This window comes from Paroedura picta, chromosome 7 (genome assembly GCF_049243985.1).
Source record: "Paroedura picta isolate Pp20150507F chromosome 7, Ppicta_v3.0, whole genome shotgun sequence".
Taxonomy (NCBI): Eukaryota; Metazoa; Chordata; class Lepidosauria; order Squamata; family Gekkonidae; genus Paroedura; species Paroedura picta.
In genome coordinates this window covers 30,207,964-30,226,353 of record NC_135375.1, presented here as the reverse complement: position 1 = coordinate 30,226,353, position 18,390 = coordinate 30,207,964, and the positions used below count along the sequence as shown (strand labels likewise).

Below are 18,390 nucleotides of genomic sequence, written 5' to 3'. Positions count from 1 at the left end.
TAAACGTCAAGGAAACTGCAAAGCAGAATTGTTCAGGATGGCTTTCAGCTAGCAGCTCATTGTGGGTATCCAAGGTTGTTATTTGATCTGCTTTTAAGGGCTGCAAGGTGAATTGGGCTTCATATATTCTGTTAGCTGTCATCAGAAATCTTTTGCTTTTTGGAGAAAAAATGTTGCAATGCTATTACAAAAAATATTGCAATGCAATTAAAGAAATATTTTAGAAGTTCTACAGGTCCTATGAAGTGAGCCAGATATGCATTGACACAAAAGTTTGAGGGAATTAAGACAGCCCCTGAAACAGGATGATGGGCCCTTCTTGACTGAGTAAAAAAAAAAAAGAGGAACCAGCTGTTGGCTAATAAAACAGCTGTTGGTTAATGAAATTCCATGAGCTGGACAGACACCTCTGTCTTTTTTAGTGAGAATGAAGTGATGTCTTATTGTTATCAAGAACCCTGAACTGGGGGAGATTACACTTAATCCAATTGTGATGCCAGCACCCCTTTCTTCTCCCATACCTGTGAGTTTCCAATACAATAGCAGAACCCAAGAGCCTTTATGAAACTCTTTAGATTTCAGGTCCCCTTATACTTAGGCTAAAAAGGGGGCACCTATTAAAACAACTAAGTCCAAAATAAGATGGGGACCCCACTAACCAAGATGGTTTCAGCTGGAGAAGGGAGTGGGCCCTTATAGTGCTAACCAAACTGTTCACCCACCATTTGGCTCAGCTTCAAGGCCAGCAGCATTATCAGAGCAACCAGGTGCTTCTGCTGCCCCCAGCATGCTCAACTTAACAGATGTGAGGCATAGCAGAGGGTTTTTTTTAAAAAGAGCTTGCATTCTGTTTGTTCGATATCTTTATTTAGCAAATATTCCTTGGCTCAAGGAAGCCTAAAAAAATTAAAACTATCAGTATTGGGTGTTGTTGTTCCTAGTTGCCTGCAATTGGCATTAGGAGCTTTTATTTCGAGCTTTGCACCTGTGGCACAGTTTTGAGCCTAGAGTACAAAAGTCATGTATATAGAAATCCCAAGCTGTTTGGGAAAATTTGGCAGTCATGGCATACTATGAGCAGTCATGAGAACCAGTGTGGTAAAGAACAGATTGTCAGGTTCCCACTGGATCGCAACAAGTTCAAATCTCTGCTGTTTAAATGAAGCTCCCTCGGCCTAACTAGCTTCACTGGGTTGCCGTGAGGATAAAAAAAAAAGCAAGAATGGGAACCACATAAATTGTCCCAATTTGAATCCCACAGATCCATTCCACTAGAGGAAGAGTTTGCCTTTGAATAAAGAATCTTTCCTAGTCTCAGGAAATTTGGGAAGCAGCCCAGCTGCTTGGTCCTGGAAACAATTTAACTTCAATTTAAACATATATTTTTTAAAGGTGGGAAAGTGAATTTAAAATGTAAATGATAACCGAGCTAGTTAAACCCTGAGCCAAAGAAAAGGCAATAATTACTTTAATGTGATTGTCTAGCATGTCATGAGATTGAGGGGCGACAATCCGAAGTAAACAGGCACTACAGGCTAGGGGTAGTCAAACTGCGGCCCTCCAGATGTCCATGGACTACAATTCCCAGGAGCCCCCTGCCAGCGTTTGCTGGCAGGGGGCTCCTGGGAATTGTAGTCCATGGACATCTGGAGGGCCGCAGTTTGACTACCCCTGGGCTAGAGCATAGTAGCTTTTCACCAGGAAAGCAAGCTCTTTCCTGAGCCGCCTGACCTTTCAACAAGTGCGTTTAGAGACTATTGGATTATAGCAGTTAACGAATGACAGGTGCAGCCAATTAACGAAGCCATGATGTCACTGCGACTTCCAGTCTTTAACAAGGGTTTTTTCCCTCTTCAGAAAACGATGCTTTTCCATGAGGGAGCTCAGTATGGCTGCTTATCAGTCAATCCTCAGAAGAACTTCAAAAGCTCTCCACTGCTGATACTCTTCTCATTAAAAAGTGATTTTGCTGTAAAATTATCCAACTGTGACTCTGGCTTGTTTTGCTGTTCTTTAACTTGGAAAGTTGTCAAACAAAGAGATTTAACTCATTGGGTGCCAGGAGATCACAAGCATCCAACATATGCTTGTGTACTAGGGGCCTGATCCAGCCCAACTCGGCTTCAGCACCCATTAACGTCAATGGTGCCACTGACTTTAAAGGGAATTACAGCATTTCTGCTTTCCTGGGGCCTGGAGGAGTGAGGATTTCAGTTACCGCCTCCAAAGTTTCACGGTAGCTCCAAGAGGCTCTTTCCTGACCACCCCTCCAAATTTCACAATGATTGGACCACGGGTTCCACTTCCAGGGGTTTCGAAAGAGGGTGCCCCCATCCCTCCATTCTATCCAGTGCAGCTGCTGGAGGACAGGCTCAATGTGGGACCTCCAAGGTGTTGCTGAGAGGACCCATTGACTTTAATGGGCACTGAAGCCAAAGAGGGTTGGATCAGACCCCTGATCCAACAAAATCGTGTGTGTGTAAGTAGGAGGGGCGATCTCTTGTTCAAAGAAGCAAGGACAGAGCCTAAGATGTCTAAGTGGCAATAGCAACAACCAAAATGAGTACTTAGATTACCATTATAAAGGAAAAAGCACTATCATTTGGGAAACCATGCTGATCGCAAGCCTTCCAGATAAAGCTCTGCCCACCAACCAAATTCAATGGACATCTGAAGTTGCCTTACACCAGTTACATGATTGGTCCATCTATCTCAGCACTGTCCAACTGGCACCAGCTTTTCAGATTCAGAGAAAAGACTTTCCCAACATGTGTGACTTCAGATAGCAGGGATTGAATCTTAGCCTTTTTGTGTGTAAAGTGCATACACTGAGCCCTGGCCCCTTTCCACCACCATCTTGTGCATGGACTTTGTAAGGAGGAAGAAACAAAATAATATTGTCCATATCACTGCACTCCCCCCCCCCCATCTGTTTATTGCCTGTCACTGCAAACCCTGGGCAAGGCTTCCCAAAATTGGGCACAACTGTAACCAGAAAAGTACAGTCTTCCCCAAAAGGCCTCTGCATCAGCAACTCTTTCAGAACTAATGCGGCTTTTCATTTCCTCTGCATTTGGATCAATGCTTGCTATACAGTAAAATCGTATGATCTGATGTCATAATGCCTTCTTCTGTCATTCAGAATGATGACAGATTGATTCCTTTCCCATCTCAGTCATAAAATTTTAACTTTCTAAAAGTGGGATCTTGTGCAGAATTATTCCAAACAAAGCCCTAAAAAAACAAATGGGCTTACACTACAGCACCTCTGCAAAGGATTGCACTGCTGATCTTTTTTTTCCTTTTTTTTTGCGGGGGAGGGGATGTCCATACACATTTAAGTTTGTAGTTTAGTCACCATGAGTGGTAAGGCCATTTGTAACACTTAGATCAAAATCTGAAGTGTGTGTTCATCCCTAACATTTACCTGAGAAGCTGGCATACCCAAACGTTTGCCTTTGAGCAACATTTGGCTAAAGTCAGTTTTCAAATGCCAAGTCTAACTTTACATGCTTTGCAGCACTTGAATCTAATGGCTATTTTCTGTTCCCAAAATAATCGCTGAAGTAAAATTTCCCCTGAACATGGGTTTCCTTTGGGCTGTTTGGCTGAGTAATACTCATTTGATGCAATTTTAACCTGGCAGCAAAACTGTGCTCCAAGTCTGAGAGCAGCTAGAAACACTGGGTCACTTTCAGGCTTTCTCATTACCCAACTGCTGCACCAGAATGGTTCTGTCTCCTTGACAGCTTCAAGAGCAAGCTACATATCCAGAAGCAATTGCCATCTGGCTTGAGCAACTGGCTTATCGTAGGGATGTACAGGAGTCAACTGACACTTCAGCTTAATTTTATTACAGAGTAGCAAGAGTGCATAGGATGGGCAGCGTGTGTTTGGAAGGAGGGCTTGCATCCTCAAAAAGACCCTTAGTGTCCTCAAAATTTCTTCTTGGAGGAGGGTGGGTCATTTACTGTGGAGGGTGGTGGGCAGACTTGTTCTCATAGTAACATTAGATCAGGGGTGCTCAATCAATCTTCAGGTCAGATCACAATTTGTTTGCCACTACCCTTGAACCCTGGAAGAGAAATACACACACACACACACAATCACACTGCTTTCTCTGTCTCTTAGTCTTCATCTTGTTTGTATTTTTTTTTTTGGGGGGGGGGACTATCAACGAGGATTCCTGCCCCTTATGTGGAACATCTACATAAGGGGCAAGAATTCCAGTGGAATCTCATTTGATGTCTCCCCCTTACTGCAGTCTTCCTTGCCTAGTGACATTTTTCCACGCAGGGCCCCCAACCCCCTAGAATGCCTTTGCAGTGGTTGTAGAATGTTGCTTTGAGAAGGAAGAAATGCAAAACTATAAAAGTTCTTAAAATCCACCCCTCAACATTCAAAACCATTTATTTACATGGAAGAATCTATAGGGGTAAACTTAGAATCCCACTGAAAGAAGAGGCTAAACTTTTCATAAAGAAACCAGGTATTTGGTTATGGGCTACACATTTCCCCCTTTCAGTGGTGTCTGACGGTTACACAGAATCAAAGTGTGGGATAATAGCACAACCCCAAGTCCAAGACTGTACACCGCTCGAAGAACCAAGTTTGCAATTTGGGGGTATTCCTGGATGCCAGATCATCAATATTTTTTGTCAGCATAGGCAGCTAGCCGTACAGTTTTTTGAGGAGTTCTAATTTGCTCAGGTTACACTTGCCCTGGTAATAGTCGAGTTACTAGAACACATTTTGTAGGGTTTCCAAGAATACTGAAAACTTCCATTGTTACAAAATGTGGCAGTGAGAGTTTGAACCTGGATCTGCCATAGGAAGCAAATAATTCCTTAAACTGTATCATCCTCACTGGCATACAATTTGTTTCCAGGCACAATACGAAGTGCTTATGTTGACCTTTAGAGCTCAGGAAAGAGTGCTTAGAGAGAGTCAGGCTACCACCTGTTCCCTGCTCTTGTCTGCTGATTACATCTAGTTTGAGGAGAGCGATCATCTGGCCCCTGGAAAAGAAAAGGGGGAAGGGATTCCAGCTTCTTTGAAAGAAGCAATTGTTAGGTTGTTCCTAAAGAAACCCTTGTTGGGCCCTTAAGCATTTTCAAAGCGTTGGTGGGTTGCAACTCTCTCCATCTTGGACAAGGTACAGCAGCAGGTGGTATTAATTCAACCCCGGAGACTTTTGGATGAGGCTATCTGGATCCACTACAATCTAGTTTTGGGCTCAGGCTAGGTACTGAAAGGGCATTCCTTGCTGATAATCTGTCCCAGGAAAGACAGAGGGTAGAACTACTGTGGCGATTCTACCAAACCTTTCAGTAGCTTTCCATACGGTTTAATCCTGATTTGGAAGGCGTTCTAATATGTAGTCAAGAAACAGACGTAACCAACTACAAAGAAAGTCTTCCAATGCTGAGCCCTGTGCAAGAGAAGGAGGCAGCATGCAAGCCGGAAGATTTCCAAGGCGTGTTTTTGTTGATGAATGTGTTGCTATGTCAAAAAAGTAGCCAAGAGGCAATGCTTTGCATTTTGGTAGCTAAAATCAAGATTCACTCTCCGGGAGAACAGAAAATGTAGCTTGAGATAGAAATACAGAAAGTAGCTAAGCGTTCACATTTCCCATGGTACTCAATTCCACTGAAAGAAGAGGATAGCAGTTTAGTAATTAAGAAGTGCCTTGCACTGCCTCTTCTAAATCCTTTCAGCCACTCCACAAAAAAACCCTGAATGTACAGCTAAACAATCAAGAGCCCTGTAGTGCTTTGAAATGATATCTTTCCCCTCCATATGGTGTTAACAATCTACTGTGCAATAAGGATTACACATTCTCACCTTCCACCACACTCACTGCATTTTCACGGGTCAACTGAGTATCCTTTTTTTCCAGGTGACTAGACAAGTGCACACACAAATTTCACTTAAAAGTACACTGGCTTTTGCCAAGTAGCAGCAGGATGAAATACACCACCGTAACAATTGAGCCTTTGTCCGAGGCCAAGACTATACCTATTAACATGCTTTGAAGCCGAGCCAATAAAAATCTCAGTGCTGGGATACAGTTTTTTGCGCCTAAACAATCTGTGCTTGTGTTTAATATACTATAGTCTATTTTCAAGGCCCTGCCAATCATGCACTCTACATGAAGAGCCTGGCTGGGGGGGGGGGAAAGAGAGACAATTTTGGTAAAGGGGGGGGGGAGATATATTGAACATTTATAGTGCCTTGAAAGAATAAATAATGCAATTAAGTTCCTATTCATGCAGAAAGTATATTCATGAAGTTTAGCTTAGAGCTAAAGAGAAACAAATCGTTCTTCCAATCCTTGTTGTCCTTACATTTTGTAATTCAAGATTCCTGAAACAATACAAGATTTTAAAGGGAACTGAGTCAGCAACTAAAAGGTACAGCATGCCTGAAGGGTGACTTTGACCATCAGAAGCTGACCCTTTCCCCCTCCTTCCTTGCCACTCCTACTCTCCCAGATGTGTAGGAACAAAAGCCACTCAAGTTAATATGTAGCAGATCCAAGATTTTTAAAGAAGGGGAAAGTAGATGAGTTTGCAGGGTAAAACAAACAGTACAACTATTTCGTTTTCATAGTGAAGTCTGCCTCACTACACAGTAAGTTCACAGATGTTCCTTCTAAATAGCACTATCAACAACTGAATAATATTTCCATTGTATTGATTATTGTCATTATTTGAATTGTGATTCCCCCTAAGATTTTTTTTAAAATAGAAAGGGGACATTTAACTATCCCAGACAAGCAAATCAAATTTTAAAATGTGTGTGTTTAATGGCAGCACCATGAGGACATGGTGCAAAGACCCTGGAGAAAGTAAATGGGAGAAAGTATGCAGGAAAGAGCTTACATGTATTTACTTTGGTGATATATTCATTTTATTTACTTGTCCGCTGTTCAAAAACAGTTTTGAATAAAGTACCTGTTAGGGTTGGGCGCTTTAGCACCCAAAGCAGCCAATTGCTCCCAACACAGCCAGCACCACGCCGGGGGGGGGGGAGGGTAGGTGCGGGCATTGGCCCATGGCTGCCAGTGCACGAATGCTCGTGTCTCCCCTCTGCTCCACAGTGCGGTGCTGGCTGCATCAGGAGCAACCAGCTGCTTTGGGCACCGAAGTGTCCAACCCTAGTATCCGTGGTTCCCAAATCACCAAAGTGTCCAACCCTAGTATCCGTGGTTCCCAAATCACCTCTGATCCAGGCAATGCTTGAAGCCTGATGTGCTGAATATCAGCAACAACTCTGTGCCTCCCAATCACAAGCACCGGCAAAGGAAGTGAAGTTTTGGGTCCGAACTACTGCAAGGCTTCTTGAAAACTGGTGTCCATTTATTCTGAATGGCCTGACATTATGAACAAGAGTACATCTCGATCTAGGGAGTGGAAGTAGTCCTTTTCCTTTTTTTTCATTTTTGTCTTGCCTTTCCTAAAGTGGCTTATTAGACCAGCCAATTCTAAATCATAGCACTGAAAAACTCAGCAACCTTTTTACACAAAGAACCTGGTAGAGAAATGGAACAATTAGGACAACCTTAAAACCAATCAGAATCACCTCAGCTCACCCTAAAAGCTTTGGATAAAAAGAGCTTTTGTCCTCCTTTTGAAAAGTGTATATGGCCTCTCCCACAGGCCATTCCACAACTTTAAAGCAACAGCTGAGAAGTTATACACCTTTGCAAACAAAAGGTTGAATTCCAAATGCTGTTTTAGGTACCCTCAGATGACTTTAACCCCCCCTCCCCCAATACCACCACTTTAAAACAGCAGGTCCACTTGCCTACCATACACTTTAAAAATTGTCCGTTTCAAAAATGGGTTCCTATACAGAACGGCAGACTGCAATTTAAGAAGCAAAGCTCTAAATCCCCTTGAATTCAAACAAAGTGTGCAGTTTATTTATGTATTATAAGAACATTTCTATTTCCCTGTTCAGAATGTTGCTTGAGGAGGCTTACAATTAAAATCCATAGTATAAAAATAAGCCACTAAACAAAAAAAAACTGTTGAACAGAGCAGATCATTAAATAGCTGTTAAGATGAAGCCCTGAATTAAAAGTCTGAGTAAAAACAAGTGTTATAGTCTGGCATTTAAAAGAAAGTAAACCAGGTAGCAGGTGAGTCTCAAGGGGGAGGACATTCCAAAGGCGGGGTGCCACCACAGAAAATGCCTTGTTGCTTGTTACTTCACTTCTGAAGATGAGAACAGGGATTGAGAGGCAGATGGGCTGGATAGTATGTCTGGGAGACGATGGTCCTTCAGGTACTCTCAAACCATTTTGAGGCTTAAAGAATAACACTTTGAACCCTAGCCAGAAACAGATGGGAAGCTGGTACAGATCTTTTAGCCCACAGGTGATGTGATTCTTGTAACAACTCTCCCAGTAGCCTGGCAGTCACATTCTGGACCAATTCAAGTTTCCAAATCATTTTCAGAAGTTTAGATTCTAGTCTTAAAAATAATTAAAATTGACCTGTTCAAAATAATTTGCATTCATTCCCGTACGGAACAAATAATTTAAAAAATGAAATCAAAAAGTTTTTTAAAATGTCTGCTTTTGAAACGCCTGCTGGGTGTAGGATTCTTTTTCTTCGCCATGTTGGGAATTTTTTAAGTCTTAATGGGGGGTTTAATGGGGTTTTAAGACTGTTGATACCTGCCACGAGCCTATTAGGGAGTGGTGGGAAATAAATCAAATAATAACAATCACAAGAACAAGAACTCAGCTCATCAAGCAATGCCTCTTCCTGTGTGCTCTACCTGTATGCTAATCTCTCTCCTGTCCAGTTTATTTGTTACAGCCTTAGCCAAGGGTTAGGCTCCCAGTCCTACATTTGTACAGTTGCTGGAAAAACAAATGCGGCCCTCAAATCCTTGGTGCCATCAAAATCCAAAAACTGATTCTGAAGAATGACAGAGGAAGCTTGTTCCCGAGAAATCCATGCTCCCCCACCACCACCACTCTGCAGCACCCCAAATAAATGCTAAACAACATGTTACCACAAGGCACAGAACAAAGTTTAATCTTTCCTTGAAGACTACAGTATGAGATCTAGCAGACACAGCACTGTGCCGTGTGAACACACAATGCATGTAAAATGCAGACCATTCCAATAGTCAATATGACGTATGAATGTGAAGGAGTCATGAGAATACAGTTTCCTATATAATAGAATTATAAAGAATGCTGTGCAGGAATCACAGAGAAGCAAAATAAGAAGCAATTATTGTAAAATGCACAGCATCGGTTTCTAAAGAGTATTTTAGATGCACGACACATGCATTTTCTGTATAGAAAGGGTAACTGTGAAATATGAAATATAAAAATATCCTTTTTTCCCCCACACCCTTGGATAGTTCTCAGTCTTTCTCCCCATCTTCAATAGCCTCCAAAATACCAAAGATTATTGTTTTAAATGCAAATCTACTGTGCAATAGCACTTTGATGATGGCAAATGGGAAAGGAACAATAAGCACAAGAGCAGAAGTAACTAGTAGCACTAGAATTTTGCTGTTACCAATACCAAAAGGAGGGAAGAATTGTACTCTGGGAAGGTGAACATTGAACTTTGCTCATTTTCGTTTCTTTCTAATATATTTGTACAACGTGATCTTGGCAACCAACAATCCAGACTACCGGTGCATGCCCCAGAAAATCAGTATAGGCTACACTAGGGTTGCCTGGTCCTTCCTTAGCCATTGGCAGGGGATGGGGAGGTAGGGTTGCCAGATGCAGGGACCTCAGAGGGATACAATGTCACAGACCCTCCAAAGCACCCATATTCTCCAAATCAGGGGTAGTCAAACTGCAGCCCTCCAGATGTCCGTGGACTACAATTCCCATGAGCCCTTGCCAGTGAACTCTGGCAGGGGTTTATGGGAATTGTAGCCCATGTACATCTTGAGGGACGCAGTTTGACTACCCCTGCTCCAAATGAACAGATCTCTGCAATCTGAAGATAAATGTGAAAATTATTCTTACAGTTTCATTATTTGAGTGTAATGGGCTCTTATGCCTTATTTACTGGGGAGTCATGCTTTTCATGTCCAACAAGTTCACTGTGAACAAATTAAATAGCCTAATTCTAAAAGCTGTGTTATGGGGAGCACCAAGATCGTGAATAGCAACTTCATCAATCGCTGAATCAGATATTACTCTTTTTCTTAAAAGAATCAAAATACATATTAAATGGTAAGTCGTGAAGAGAGCGTATTAAAAGGATCCATCATGGTTTGTGGAGGTGGATAATGGTGTATCTAGAACTGGAGAGAATGCCTTACAGAAGGCAATTTCAGATCATATTACCAAAGGGAGATTAATAAAGAATGCAGAAACCTTCACAGAAGTAGTTATGTATACAGGTTTCATGTCCAAATTCTGTCAAGGTTCCAGATATCTCTTTTTTATTATTAAGGGAAAAATACTAACATATTTCTAGGAGCAATTCAGTTTCCAGAGTCTGAATTCTTTAAATCCCACTCCTTTTTAAACAACAATAGCTGGAATCCTACAAAACCATCTGCGCTCACTGGTAAGAACCGGAGACATGTGAAATTTCTACTACAGCCACTCATGAAACGGCACGTGACTGCTTTTCACTTTAAAATCACCTTGCCTTTCAGTCTTGCAAATGGCAGAGGAAATAAAGCAGACACCCCTGACTGCCTGCAGATTTTCTCCCTGTCTGTGTGCTTGGTGCATTTTACTAGACTCCATCGCAAGCAAATTCATTTGGAAACTTTCACCTTCCACTGAACTCAGTACTTTTTTGAATGCCAATAATGCCAAGTGGCCATTCTCAGCACTTGCACTTTTTTGAATGCCAATAAAGGTGACACTGATCAATGATCGATTGGGATCAAAGAAAGGCTCTTGAGGAAAAGGATAGAATGCATCACAGAGCCCTTGCTATTCGGCTGCAATGAGAATCACTAGGGTAACAACAGAATTCTGATATGCCTGCAACATATGCTCACGTTAGCACTGCTTATTAATCACAGTTAAAGTAAACATATAAGTTACTTAAATACATTCCAATATTGCTACGATTAACGAAAGCTAGCTAAGAAAGGGAAACTATTGTTATTTTTTTTCCTTTCCATTCTTTATTACAAGGCAGATATCCAAACTGCCTTTTAAAAAAGGAGGCGGGAGGGGGGGTGGAAGGCTCTTAACTTGCTGCCCTGTTTACTAAAATTTGCACTAATGAAAATTGATCTGCACACCAGTCAAGTAAAAAAAAAATGGAATTCTACTTCCAGACATTTTAAGAAAGGTATTGTATCGAGTCCTGAAAACATCTGAAACCTTGATATTATGTTAAAAATGGTAATGCTTCCCCCCTTGTATCTTTTGATTTCTAGCAATCACGACCTTCCTGATCTTCCGCACTTTGATTGGAATGTGTGCTTTCAGACTGCCATATCCATGGGTAGTAAGAAGGTAAGACAAGTGACTATCGCAAATGAGTGGCATGTGAGCTCCACCTACAGGGGGAAAACTCAAATGAAAACTTTCACGCATCATTTCTTTAAGAAATTTGTGTGGCCACTAACAAGCTATTTAAAAAGCTTCATGTTGATTTTTTCCCCATACTTAAAGGACCACTGGATGAAATCCCAAAACTGATTATGTCCTAGCACAAAATATTTCCATGCAGAAAACACTTCCAACACAACAATGCTAGGCAAGTCACACTGCATACAAATCTCTCTCTTTTAACAGAAATGCTTATTTATTCTCCCGACAAATTGTGGCACGGAGCATCAGGGTTGCTTTGCTTTCTTTCAGCGTACATACTTAGAAATGCAATCGCAGAAGATGGAAATAATATGTGCTTAACGTTCAGGCCTAAAAGAGGCTTCATGAGTTGGGCCCTAGCAAAGAACAAAGGCACCAACAGGAAAGTCACTCAAACTGTCCGTTTCAGACATATTGTTATTCAGAAAAATTCTAAACAACTGCTGCTGTACAGTGGGACCAGGGATGTACACAGAAGAGAGGCCACTGTCGGCATCTCAGGTGGAGTGACCTTTATGGCCAGAAAGGAGTGACAGCCTAGCTTTGGACCACCTGCCCCTTCAGCCTATCCTCACCGCACCTTCTGTCAACTGGCACAATGCATCTAGACTGCTAAGAAAGAGTTACAGGAGTGGGATCATGTGGAGGATAACTAGGCTACACTAGCACCCCTTCACCATCGCTGCTCCCATGAGTATGAAAGCGGAATGTAATTATTTATGCGCTCGTGCTCTATTTACATTGATCGCCGGGTATATATTTTATACTTGGGGATCTGCACCAAGCACAAAAGGTTGCATATGCAGGTCTCGTTAGACTGACATCATTCTTAGCCACATGGAAAGACTTACTCAAATGCTCGTAACCAATTAAGGGATTTCTCCTCCTAAAATACACAATTAAGGCTACTGCAACAGAATCTTTATTACTGTTTCTCAAATGTAAATTGTTATTCCAAATAAAGCATGCCAGCATTCTGTTGATCTAAGTTTCTGATGAGACACAAGTTTTGATAGCTCTCAGATGTTTCACAAACATTTCCAGAAACTCCCACTGAAGTCATACAGTGCGGATTCCATTTTGTGACTGCTGACACCCCAGATCCATGAATCACTGCCTGCTTTGATCAATGCGAGCTTGAGTCAGCGTCCTTGGAAATCTCTCTGGAGAATGAGCCATATTGCTAGCTTCCAGCACATCTGGGTAAAGCAACCGTCATCTTGAAATAAGATGATGTTTTTAAAGAGAGGCTCCTCACTCCAACAATTACTCAACAATTTACACTGATATGGTAGGCCTGTAATTCCAGACACAAAACAGAAAAACATGGTTTGCACAACTAATTCTGCAAACTTAGAGCTATTGCTTATTTTGACACAGCAGCAGTTGTGGTAATTTACTGTACAGGCTGGTGACTCCAGTCTGTTATCTGATAGAAGGTCAAATGTTCAGGACTCTGTGGAAGTGTATTCTCTCAGTGGTCATGACTGAATGCTTCAAAGATTGTCATTTAATGTTAAGACTGGCAAACTAGATAAAAAGATTAACTTTTCCTGGGTCCTTCATAAATTTAGAATTGCACAAATTAAAGCCTCTGGAGCAGCCGATCTGCACATGCACGTTCCCGCCATGCGTGGCCACAAACGTGCATGTGTGAAATTGCAGTACATGCGCGTTTGCGGCTGCGCATGGCGCAAAGGAACGTGTGTGGACCTGCTGCACATGCGCATTTGCGCCAGCAGCCCTGATTTCCTCTCCCCCTCCCACAAAAAGAAGCTTGCCGGGCCGCAAGCTAATCGGCCGCAGTAAGTTTCTTACTGCGGGGGGGAGGGGGGCGGGGAAAGGGAAGCAGTTTCACGCATGTGCAGAAGTGCTGCGCATGCGCGTTTGCACCATGCGCGGCTGCAAACACGCAGGCTGGATGGAGTCACTGAAGCAGTCAGTGTGAACTTAAATGGACTTTGGGGAATGGTAGAGGACAGGAAGGCCTGGAGGATCATTGTCCATGGGGTCGCGATGGGTCGGACACGACTTCGCACCTAACAACAAAGTCACTCAATATTTCATTCAATGCTAATAATGGAAAATTGAATACAGGGCAATGTCTAAAGTAGGGATTCCCAACCAGGGACCTCTGGGAACTCTTCCCTCCTGTCTTAACAGACCCGGGCAGGGGAACTGGTGGCTGCTTCCATTGCGCCCTCTCCCCCTTCCAAATGTGGCTGAATTCTCTTGCGGTTTCTGTGCCTGGGAGGAAGCGGAGCCCGCACCTACTCTCGCCTTGAACCATGTGCTGTCTTTTCCCCCCTCCCAAGGTCTCCTCAAGAATGCCTGTTAACGCAGGTGGTGATGGCACTTCTGGTGACATTTATTTATTCATTCATTCATTTCATTTATAGCTTGCCACTTCCATGCAGTGGCTTGCAGCGGGCAACAATCCAGATAAAACCCACAATAAAATCCCCTTATAATCCCTTAAGATAACCAATTCCCCACCCATGGCGGCAACAGTAACTTTCCCCGGATCCACAGGCTTCGGACTGGTGGCTCAGGGCATACGGGGAGCTTGATGCCATGGTTTCACAGAGAGGTCCAGATCTAACTTGCCCTGGCCTCAACCAAGGACCTGGCTGAAGAGCTCCGTTTTACAGGCCCTGCAAAACCGTGAAAGCTCCATCAGGGCCCTCAGCTCTCCCAGGAGCTCATTCCACCATGTTGGGGCCAGGATCGAAAAGGCCTGGGCCCCGGGGTCAAGGAGAATATTTCTCAGGCCAGGGACATGTAACTAATGGGGGCGTGGCAATGATGTGTGGTCAGCTGACATCAATTCCACGGCTCCTGGAAGCCTGAACAATTATTTCAGGGGCTCATCCATGGTCAAAATGTTGAAAATGGCTGGTCCAAAGTAAGACGTTACTCACCTACGGGTACTTTTCTTTTCAGATTCTTCCTCTCTAGAAGGCTTTTTAACAGCTACATTAGTATCTTTCTTTAACTTCTGTGCAATACGTTCTTTCATCTGATGTTTCTCATCACTATCTATGTCATCTTCTTCATCATGGCTTTCGCCTTCCTCTTCATCCTGAGCAAACAGCATAAAATATTAGCACACTTATTCACTTAAAAAAAAGAAACCCACCTAAATGCTTCATTTCCCTAGCAGAAAATGCTATTCATTTCTAAATAAAATCTAGTTATATTTGAGGGGTGTGGAGACACAGATTTCAAAAAACACTGGGCACATTTATCCAAAGGGAAAGAGGTTGCCTATAAATTTTAGGAATTCTTCAAGGGGTTGAAGAGGAAATGCTAGTTCTGGGAATTGCCAATCACGACTGGATACAGTCTCTAAATAGGAACACTGGTTAGAACCTGGTGGGTAAAGACCAGTGGTCTACCTAGTCCAGCATCCTGTTTCACACAGCAGCCAACCAGTTGTCTTGAAGGGCCACAGAAGCAGATCTTGTCCCTCCCCTGCTGATGCCTCCCAGCACCAGCATTCAGAGGTTTGCTGCCTCTTTTAAATGGAATCTCCTTTCAGTCTCCATGACCATTAACCATTGATGGATGGTTCCCCCATGATTCTATCTAATCAAGCTCATCACAATCTGCACCAGCAGTGCATTCTACACTGTAGTTACTCATTGAGTAAAGAAATTTCTCCTTTTTTCTGTCCTGAATCTATTTCTCAACAGTTCCATTAAGCACCCATAAATTCTAGTATTATGGAAGAGGGAGAAAAAGCTCTCTCTAGCTAATTTTTTCACCCGTGCATAATTTTATAAACCGCTATCAGGCCTCCCTTCAACCATCTTTTTTGAGGCTGAAAAGTCCCAGACTCTCCAGTCTTTCCTCATAGGAAAGGAGCATCAGACCCCTAATCAGCGAATGCTGGCAGGGGCTCATGGGAATTGTAGTCCATGGACATCTGGAGGGCCGCACTTTGACTATTCCTGCTCTACAAGATCCTGCTGCCCAGGCAGAGCACACTGGCTGTCTGGAGGCTCCTATGTGAAGATGAAGCCAAATGACTATCAGATGTGGGAGAGAGGTGAACAGAGCAAGAAGATGGGGAGGCATAGCCCAAACTATTTTAAGCTGTGATGTGAGGCTTCTTGAGCCCACCTGTGAAAAGTATTTTAAAAGTGTAAGTATTTTTTTTTAATCCCTCCACATCTGTTTAACACTTACTCCTCTATGGAGTCTTCTTTAATCCTTTTAATTCTACCTGTTCCTTGCAGACTCAGAACAAGTAGCTTCAGCTGTGATTAGCCTCAGTTTTATTGCTTGAAATTCACTCTGTTCTCCTTAGCGATTATGGTTATTAATACCTATCTGTTAAATGTGCAACTAACATTTCAGAAGGACCTATGTTATAACAATTTCAGAAGCTTCAAAAATAAAAGTGCACAGCTAACACTTTTGCCCTGCTACTCTCAGTGGAGTTCAATGTCTTTATATAACTGACACATAGAGCAATGTGAAAACAAGTCACACCCTTCTCAAGCCAGTGAAGTCAATGTGCTTAGAAGCATGTCACTCTGTGAGGGAGATTAACAAGATAAAGCAGAATCACTATATTGACCTAAAAAAAACATAACCCTGAATGACCCTTGATACACCAAAGTGCAGGCATCAATAGTCAAGGAGGGTTTAGTTTCTGGCAGGTACCCAATTTTACTGAGAAGAATATTAGACACAACAATCATGAGCTCCTAAAAAAACGTTTCTGTTTATATATGCAAATCATTTACAACACTATTGGAATACTGGAACAGGGTGGCAGAGTGAAAGGGACTCTAAATTGCGGCAGAAGTAATACTTACCTCGTCTGAATTATGTACTTTGCTTGTTTTCTCACTGAAGGACAAAACAACATGTGTAAATAGATGCATCTCTAATACACATTCAGTCGCCTGGATGAAATCAAAACTGCATTAAGTACAGGAGACTAAACACTGGATTTTCAGACCAATACTGCTACTCCTTTACCTTGCTCCTCAGAAACGTATTCGAGAAGCAAGGGTGAACCATCTGCACAGACGTCAATAACAAGGACTGGGCTGGCAACCCTAGCTGCTGCTTGCTCTTTTAGCCTATCCAATTACAACACCACTTTCCGCCTTTGGCCAAATCTTTCCTGTAAAATAAAACACCCGGCCATTTGTTATCATTTATCTCCATAAAAGTTTGTTAGAATTATTAGAGCAGCATTAATTGCTACTGTTCTATCAATTTCAACCATGATGATACCCAAGTACCATTGCAGTCGTGATGCAATTTATTATGTATATATATATATATAGTAGTCTAGTCCAGTGGTCCCCAACCCGCGGCCAGCGACCCGGTGCCAGACCGCGGCTCCCTCTCCCTGCCCCCCCCCCACAGTTAAAAACTTCCCAGGCCGCAAGCTTGCGGCCCGGGAAGCTTCTTACTGCGGGAGGGGGGGAGAGGGAATCAGGGCCACGCCCGTGCATTGCGCATGCGCGGGCGGGCAGTTGCCCTGCCGGTCCCCAGCCTCAAGAAGGTTGGGGACCACTGGTCTAGTCAATGCAATAGTTTGGGTGAAAGCAATTTCATACTGACATATATGTAGCTGGATTAGACTATACATGCAGAATGCAAAGGATGGCTGGGGAGATAAAGGGAAATAAAAGAGGGGAGACACAGCAGACAAAATGGGGAGGGGGATGGAGAAAGAAGGATGGAGAAGGAGTCATACTGACACCTTATAGTGAGAATTTGCCTTATAAACAGATGAGTGTGAGCAGAGGAGTATTCTGGGATGGGCTGAAAGCCTTTAAGAGCATCTCATTAATGATTATTAATGAGCTTCATTTTTTTGTGACTGTCCAACTGAAAACCCAATTGAGGATACTACAAAATACAGAAAGAAGTAGGGAGGGAAACGGGCAAGAGAGAGCAGAACTACCTCAAGGAAGGTTAGATATTCACTTTAAAAAGCTCCAACTTTCCACACCTTTTCTCTAAGGAAGGTGTCTGCAAGGGTGCAAGCGAAGGAACTAGAAACAGAATTCCTTTAGGAAGCTCCCAGGTCTCTGTTTAAGGTGGCACTCACATCATTTCTCTGGTTTTCTCACAAAGTACTTCTAAGCATTCAATCCATAGCTTCTCTCTCCAAGAAGAACCATCAGCTCAAGCAGGCTGGAAAAGGGGATAGCCCCAAGTTTAAGAACATGAGGTTTGTTAGGAGACAGGTATGCTACAGGTTGTCTGATGGAACAGCGACTAGATCAGACACAAAGGCAAGCTGCAATGAGAACCAGCTTATCAAAGCTACACAGCTGCTGATTTTAATAAGTAGCATACTAACCTTTCAATGGCAGGAACTGAGCTCAGATGCGGATCATCTTTCAGTAAGTCATGGCTGCTCTTGCTTTTTCCTTTCATATTCTAAAATGTAGGGAGAAAAAAAAATGTGAAACCTTTATTTTTAACCCACCGAACATTATGTCAGTGAAGAATTATAGCATCATTCCTCATGCACACAGAAACTCAAAACAACCTATCTCTGGGGAGGAACCAAGGTTCAATAGCAGGACATTTGATTTGTTTGCAGAAGCCCCCGGGTTCGGTCCACAGCATCTCCAGTTAAAAGGGTCAGGTGGGAGGTAATGTGAAAGACCTCCAAATGAAACCCTGAAGAGCTGCCACCAGTCTGAGTCAACAGTACTGACCTTGGTGGGCCAGTGGCGGGATTCAGTATAAGACAGGTCCATGTGTTCAGTTGGACACGGAATAGGACATGATAGGAGGAGAGTTATTCAAGTCAATTAGTTAAGGTTTCTCAGCATGTTCAAGAGCTACATCCACAGTTA

The 18,390-nt window shown here is 42.8% G+C and overlaps 1 protein-coding gene across 2 annotated transcripts in view; it reads right to left on the bottom strand.

The window, feature by feature from the left end:
• Positions 1-18,390, bottom strand: part of CWC27 (CWC27 spliceosome associated cyclophilin) — a 95,808-nt gene that overhangs the window by 70,403 nt on the left and 7,015 nt on the right. For both annotated transcript variants that reach the window (XM_077347233.1, XM_077347234.1), the window contains 3 exons: positions 17,886-17,965; positions 16,378-16,411; positions 14,473-14,633 (listed from right to left, as the gene is read on the bottom strand). In XM_077347233.1, the coding sequence (XP_077203348.1) occupies positions 14,473-14,633; positions 16,378-16,411; positions 17,886-17,965 (275 nt within the window). The remainder of the gene's footprint in view (positions 1-14,472; positions 14,634-16,377; positions 16,412-17,885; positions 17,966-18,390) is intronic.